At 31.8% G+C, this 8,218-nt stretch overlaps 1 protein-coding gene across 5 annotated transcripts in view; it reads right to left on the bottom strand.

The window, feature by feature from the left end:
• Positions 1–8,218, bottom strand: part of LOC108917939 (F-actin-monooxygenase Mical) — a 210,311-nt gene that overhangs the window by 34,477 nt on the left and 167,616 nt on the right. For 4 of the 5 annotated variants that reach the window (XM_018724753.1, XM_018724751.1, XM_018724750.1 and 1 more), the window contains one exon: positions 5,027–5,263. The exons of the other annotated variant lie outside the window; for it this stretch is intronic. In XM_018724753.1, the coding sequence (XP_018580269.1) occupies positions 5,027–5,263 (237 nt within the window). The remainder of the gene's footprint in view (positions 1–5,026; positions 5,264–8,218) is intronic. 5 annotated transcript variants of the gene reach the window in all.

Genomic DNA, 8,218 nt, shown 5'->3' with positions numbered 1-8,218 from the left:
TTTATCCACGACTATTGTATAATGTACCCATTATACGTCTGTTTGCTCGACCTTAATAATACCCATTAATCACGGCAGTGATTAATGAGTCATTAATCACTACTGTCAGATGCTTCCTTAATTTAGCTATAATATTATATTGTTCTGCTACAAACAATCCGTTTTTAAAATTTTATCGTGTAAACCACTAAATATTTTCAATTCAGTGCTGTACATTTAAAAAAAAAATTAAAAAAGTGAATTTTCCTAGACCGGATTCGAACCCGGGACCCGCGGTTGGAAGGGAAAGAGCATCTACACTGAGCCATCAGCGACTTCATTTGTGCGAGTCGTATATCTGTTTCTTAACATACCATGTTTTTCGAAACATTTCAAAAAAAACTTCAACAAAAATATTTAGTAGTCGTGGATAAAGTATAGTATTCTACTCCCGTATAATGGGTATTATTCACTCGGTGATTTAGGCCACTCGCATGCGGCTCGTGGCCGTAAACTTCACCTCGTGAATAATACCCATCATTATACGCTCGTTGAATAATATACTATTATCTCACAATTATTTCAAACCTATACAGGGTGTTTTTAAATAAGTGCGAAATATTTTAGGTGGTGGTTCCGAAGTTATTTTGTGAAAAAAAGTTCATATAAACGTCGAAATATGCTTCGTTTCCGAGATACAGAGTGTTTAAATTTTAATATTTTATTTATTTGTATTAATTATTTCAGAGTTTTAAAGATATTGACTCGAAATTTGAAAATCGTTTTGGAAGGATAAATGTGCATTTTTTAGGGTGATCCGAATATTTCTACTTGCACCAGTAACGCTCGTGCGAGAATGTCACAACTTTAAAAAAAAAAAAAAATGGTACGCCACTGACTTTTTCCCATTTTGTTATTTTTTTAGAAATCTGCCATCTATTCTGAATGAAATTGGTCTACTATTTTTTTCGTAGGATGCACCGTTTTTGAGGAAAGAAAAATAAAACATATTTTGTATTTTTAATTTCTATTGATACAATATCTAGTAGGTTGCTGTCAATATTTCTAAATAAAATGCAACCCTCAAATTTCAAGTCAATATCTCTAATGGCTGTTTTACATTGACAATTTATTGATCAATTAATTCATGAAGTCGTTTCATCAAGAAATTGGACAAGTGTAATGCACCAAATCTGCTGTCAAATAACTTCATGAATTTATTCATCAAGTTCTTGACGAATTAGAGCATGTTCTAATTTTCGTCAATTTCTTCGTGAAGTTCGGAAGTACCAACCCAACAGATTTCCAGCCTCAGATCAGTAATGAGGTTATGTTATTGGAATATGTAAATAATTGTGTGGCGTCGTACTAGTTTTGCATTGTTTTTACTGATTTGTTACTTACAAAAACTAATATTTATATAATATGTATCAGAACGGTATCGCTCTTGTATCACTACAATTATGAGTGCAAAAGTGACATTTTTGAAATTTATTTGCTTCTTTGATTCATTGGTAGAACCGATTCATACGTCAAAAAACTTGACAGTCTGTAGCAGTGTAAAACCACACTGTTTACCAATAAATTCATGAATTAATTCATGAAGAACTTTGTCAATTTATTCATGAATAAATTGCCAATGTAAAACAGCTTCAAATTCTTTGAAATAATTAATAAAAATAAATAAAAAATTAAAAATTTAAACACTGTATCTCAGAAACGAAGCATATTGCGACCTACGTTTATATAAACTTTTTTCAAAGAATAATTTCGGCAACCATCCCAGAAAATATTTCGCACTTACTTACAAACACCCTGTATAATAAATTTTTGTTAATACAGAGCCTTCATAAATGTTTACAACCCACGTGACCGCCGAGCTTAGGCAACCAACATTGTACGTCTCAACTAAAAATTCCTATAAATCTTAGCGTCATCAATATCAATGATTCGTTTACAATGAACAATAACTAACCGTTACATCTACACTTGGCTGCAAGATCACCAGATCTTAACCCACTAGATTTCTTTTTATTGGGTGCTGTTAAAAGACTGGTATACTGTCACCGAATCAGAGATTTTCAATTAAAATTAATGTAAAATAAGCACAAATCGCTCTGTGCAGGGGACCCTACAAAATCATCGCAGACAGCGAAAAAAACGGCGACATCGCTGTCATTTAGATAGTGACAGACACATATGAAATATGAATCGACTACTGACTTTCGGACCACGGTAAAACCATAAATCAGACTATTATTTTAGTATCAAACCATTTTCAAAAGTTTCTGTGATTTTTTTTTACAAAAAAAAAGCAACACGAAGTTCTATGCCTTTCCAGGAATCTCACTAGCCGCGGCTTCGAAAGAATCGTGCAACAAAAATCTAGTAGGAAACGGAGGCGTAGCCAATACAGTGAACAAATTAATACACCTGAGCAGTTAGAAGAAATAATAAATAATGCTTTTCATTAGATTCAAGCAACAATAAATTTTGAACAAATTACATTTTCGTTACTAAAAAGATGTCGCGCCTGTGTTCGTGGAAATGGAACTATTTTTGAGCATTCACTCAAATAAAATCATTAAAATAATGACTAATGTTATTAATTTCTTTATTTGATTAAATAACTGAATGATTAATGTTTTTCATGTCGTTTAAGTAAAAGTGTTTTCAGTTTGTTTTTTAATTTTTACTTAAATATCAGGTTTTTTTCGAAAACATAAAAGAATAGTAATTTGTAGAAAATTGAAAGACAAAGCCGAAAGTATCATGATTGTTACTGTAAAGCAGTGGCGTACTATTTTATTTAGAAAAATATGCCACCGATACCCTGTATCTCCTCTACTGGAGCATCTAAATCTTAGGAAAAGGCCTCAGATTTTGAACAATGTTTACATACGTGTTTATGTCCCAATTTCAAATTATTTCACTTACTAGTTATTAGTTATTTAAATAAATTTTAAAATAATTTTTTTAAGTTTAACACCCTGTATCTTCCTAAATAAAACTTTATAGGAAAGATTCCCCTTAAAATTCACCAAATACAAGGTTTCATTTTTGGTCACAGTTTGTGAATCATCCTGTAGGTATATAATATTCATTAAAGTCGTTATTTCAGAATTAGATAGGAAGGGGTTTATCATAGCTGTAAAAAAAAATGCGTGAACAGGGGCTGCAGAGGGTTGATTTGGGAAGTTGTGAAAAATTGTATCATTGGTATTTCTGGCAAAAGTTGATGTCAAACAAAAAAGTATCTAATACAAAAGTTGTAGATCATGCAAAAATCTACAACCTTTGTAGAGGTCACTTTTTATGACAACCTTAAAATTTCCGAGAAAAATGCGAAAAACAGGATTTCTTCTTATTTTTCGTTTTTTATTTTTCATTTCCGGAAAAATAATTTAATTTTGACGAAACTTGGTGAAAGTATACCTTTCTGTGTCTTAAATAACCACAAATTTTTTATATAAAAAAATCGAGAAGTTTCCGAGTTATTCATTTTTTCCGGTCTGAAACACATTTTTTTCAAAGAAACATTCTCCTTAGAAAAATCATCGTACAGAGTTCTGCCGGTGATCATTTTTTTCGTTTTGACATATACTTTTTGGAGAAATAAAAAAATCTGTAATCGCAGTTCAAAAAAATGCTCAAAAATGCAAAAAAAATAAAAAATTACTTGCATCAATGAATTTTTCAGTAATTGTTTATTTTTGTACAGAATTGCTATGAACATCTAAGTCGAATAGTGAATAAATAAAATAAATAATCATTTTCTTCCGTAGGATCGATTAGGATCGAAATTTTTAATGATAGCTAAAAACCTTTTTAAGCGATTACAATAGTAATAAGTTTTTGAATTTTTTTAAATTTAAACAAATTATCAACAATTACTGAAAAATTCATTGCTGCAAGTTATTTTTTACTTTTTTGCATTTTTGAGCATGTTTTTGAACTGCGATTACAGATTTTATTAATTCACCAAAAAGTATGTCAAAACGAAAAAAATTATTACCGGTAGAATTCTGTACGATGATTTTTTTAAGTAGAATTTTTCTTTGAAAAAAAAAGTGTTTCAGAGCGGAAAAAATAAATATCTCGGAAACTTCTTGATTTTTTGATCCAACAAAATTTGTGGTTATTTAAGACATAGAAAGGTATACTTTTACTAAGTTTCATCAAAATTAAATTATTTTTCCGGAAATGAGAAATAAAAAACAAAAAATCAGAAAAAACCTGTTTTTCACATTTTTCTCGGAAATTTTAAGGTTGTCATAAAAAGTGACCTCTACAAAAGTTGCAGATTTTTGCATTTTGCATTTTTACACTTTTGTTTGACGTCAACTTTCGCCAGAAATCCCAATGATACAATTTTACACAACTTTTCAATCCCCCAAATCAACCCTCCGATGCCCCTGCTCACGCATTTATTTTTTTACGTTTATTTATAAGCCCCTTTACCAAAGTCCAGGTAACAATTTTCTTTTTTCTCCAAAGGTAATTTGGTTGGACTATATTTTGAATGTAGGTCGGCTAATCGTTCATATATTTTAGGTGCGACTTAAATCTTTTGGCCAATCAAACCATCTTTTTTGAAATTCCATATGTAATATATCCTAAAGCTTCCAAACTCAAAGAAGCTTAAAATCAAACATGAAGTAACACTCGAGCAAACTGTGTATTAAATCCATTGAGAAATTCAGAACCAAGCACCTTAAATTCAATAGAAAACAAATCTAAAATCTTCAAAATCACGCAATGCAGCTTAAATCGCGTGAAGTTAAAATTTATCTAATATGGGCCAAAACGGATGAAACACCTCTTGCATGATCGGCCACGATTTAAACAATTATTTTTTATACAGAAACGGTTCTGTTTAGCCTCTTTTACAATGATTCCATAAAGATGTTTGCATGCTTATGCTTATTTCCATAATTAAGTAACTCTATACTAAAAAAATATCGCTACAGTTGATTACATTACTTAAGTGTTAGTAAAAGCAACAACCACGGCAACGTTAAGAGAACTACAACACCACACGGCTTACAGGTATATACGTAAATTGCTTTTCTAAATCTTTCACCCTATCCTCGAATTTAGGTGCAGTTTGACGATATAAAAATATAGAATAATCCTCGAATGGTTCGGAATCACGGGAATTCGCTTGTAACATCTGCATACTCTTTACAAATTGTTCGGTTTGCAATTTCCTCTGTTGTCTTCTTCGGTTATGTCTCTCTGCACGATTCGATGCTATTTCTTCCAACATTTTTTGCCTTTCCTCCTTTACAATTAAATAATAGACATAGTATGCATTTATAAAGAAATGAAACATGCAAACATTACTGTTAGTGTCTGTAATTCATTTAATATAAGACAGCACTACAATAAGGATATATCATTAGTATGAAGAAAAAATATAATTTTGGTATCCATATTGTTCTGAATTAATTGTTATATCTAAAATAAATAATACGATAGCCACGATACCAGTTTCCACGAATGCATGCCAGAAAAGTGAAAACATCTGGAACAAGGAGAGGAAAGGTAATAAGGTCATGGGATATATTGTAATTGGGACATTTTGGATAAAAGGCACTTTTGAAAATTGTAAGGTTTTGTTTTTGATGGTCCATATAAGCAAGCAAAACAGTAAGCCCCTTGTATCTACCGTTTAATCTTCTCATTCAAAAAGAAAATGTGTGTAACAATTGAACATCTGTTGAAACATACAAAACTTGTCAAAATTTGCTTATTTGTGAGTGAGATATAACCTACAAAGTATATGTCATATCTTCATCTCATACTTTACACTTACTGGCATAAAGCATTACTTTACACCTACTGGTAAAATGTAATCTTATCACCTGTAGGATCTATGACACAGTGGCGGCTCCTGAAGGAGGACTCTGGGACTCCGCCCCCTCAGATATTTTCAAACTATAAACTTAAAATAATGAATTTATTTAAAGCAATAAGAAATATGCTAAATAGCATGCATTCTATATCTCTTGGATGTTAGGTTGGTTGCATAAAGTGCATGTACTCCGTGAACGTAGCTCAGATTAATGCCATCTGTCATCTATGATCGTACCAAAAACTTATGTTTAACCGCGCGCGCAATCCCTAGTCCAACGCGGTCGGTGAAATCGTAGTCCACCGTGCAAGCATATTTTTACATATGATTGGACAAATTGGCACGTGGAGGGGTAGGCGACGATAGGCTCGTGCGCTTTATTTTGGGACTCAATGTGGCAATATCCCGTATCACTGCAGTGTTGTTATACGTGTTTTGTTTTTGCTTTGGCGTTTTTTAAGACATTATATTTTATAAGTTTAAGTTTAAAATGAGGGTTTGTGAAATAAAAAAACTTGTTATTAGTAATTTAAGTTTAGAGGAAAAAGTCGAATTGAAAAATAACGGACGTCCAACGCCAGTGTTGAATTTAGTTCAGGTACAGAAAGAGTGCAAAAGTAGGCCGGCTTTTATTCGCAAATTTGATAAAAACATTTATGATAAGACCCTGTGGTTGTGTGGTTGTGACCAAACAAATAGATTTTTTTGTTTTGTATGTTTATTGTTTGGAGGAGGCGAAGAAAACTGGACGAAAACTGGAGTTTCTGACTTGAAACATTTAGAAATTAAAATTAAGAAACATGAAAATTCTCCTAAACACAAAAATAAGTTGGTGAGTTTTTTACTTTTAGGAAGAGTAAATATTGCTTCTTGTTTAAATAGTGCTTATGCAGAACAAATAAATAGTAAATAGTCATAACGAAACAGTTAAGGTGGCCATATTCCTGGCCGAGAAATAGTGAAATTTCTGGCGTTTTTAGGTACTGAAATCTTTAAAAGTAAAACGTGTAGAACAAAAGTAAGCACAAAAATAAAATCCTTGATGTTTTGTTTATTCATTGTTACCATTTAAATTTACTCAAATAAAATAATAAGTAAAAAAAACGTTTGTAAAACATGCGTTTGCTGTTATTCTAACCCCACATTTTAAGAATTATTTTCACGTATTTATAAATAAAATTAACCAATTTTATATGTAGGACTAAGCAAGTAAATGTTATAAGAATATTTATGAGGAGTTATACAGGGTGTCCGGAAATGATGAGCAAAAAATTCAGGGGATAATTCTAGACTGAAAATAAATGCTGCCTCTTTCTATAAAATTTTTTCCAAAACTGATTATTAACGGAGTTACAGGGTGTTAAAGTTAAATTTTATTTGCAGTTTTTTTTGCAATATCTTTTGCCACACTCAAAATATTTTGACGAAATTTCCTATATGGGGGTTTTTCGGGATGAGGATTTTAAATTTGCCCACCGTTTTTTCGCATTTTGTAGAGGGCGCCACATACGAGCCTTTATTTTGATTTGAATGGTTCCAACTTTTTTGTGCTACACTTTATGCGACTTTTGACTGAATATTTTTGTTCTCCAAACCTTTTAACATAAAAAAGGTATACTTTATTTGTTTCCATAAATCTAACCGTTTTCGAGAAAAACTCTAAAATAACATTGCTTGCATGCGATGAATACGAAATCATTTTGATTTATTTTCTACATTAAATATATCATGCTTTGGAAACAAGCGCTTAGTTGCCTTGGAAACAAGTTTGTGGAAAATTAGTTTTGACAGATAGTAATTTTTGTGAAAATTTGTTGTTACGCTGATGGTGATAAATAATAAAAAAATAACGTCCTCAACAAATGAAAAATGGTTTACTAACAAAATCATAAGGTTAAAATACATAATAAATACATAAATACAAATTAAACATTGAAATCAAAGGTTCAAAGTGACGTCCTTCCTCTTCAATGCATAAATTAATTCTTGAAAAATTCCGACAAACTCAATGGAATATTCCTTCCTTTTGCTTAATTACCTCACAATTAGCAACAATTCTTTCTCTCAGTTCATCGACGCTATTCACAGGTGTCCTGTATACAAGTGTCTTCAGATAGCCCCAAAAAAAGAAATCGATTGGGTTTAAGTCAGGGGATCTAGGGGCCCACTGTACAAAACCACCGCGTCCTATCCACCTTTCAGGAAAAGCTCTGGCCGCTAAACTAAAATGCGGTGGCGCGCCATCTTAAAGCAGCTACATTGCATTTCTTAATCCGAGTGGTACATCTTCCAATAGAATAGGTAAGTGGTTTCTTAAAAAATCCAAGTAAACTTCACCATTGAGTCTTTGTGGAAAGAAATGTGGCCCAATTAAGTAGTCCC

The sequence above is a fragment of the Anoplophora glabripennis genome, unplaced genomic scaffold (genome assembly GCF_000390285.2).
Source record: "Anoplophora glabripennis isolate ALB-LARVAE unplaced genomic scaffold, Agla_2.0 scaffold66, whole genome shotgun sequence".
Lineage (NCBI taxonomy): Eukaryota > Metazoa > Arthropoda > Insecta > Coleoptera > Cerambycidae > Anoplophora > Anoplophora glabripennis.
Note: the sequence above shows the minus strand (reverse complement) of the source record. Positions and strands in the feature narration are given on the sequence as shown.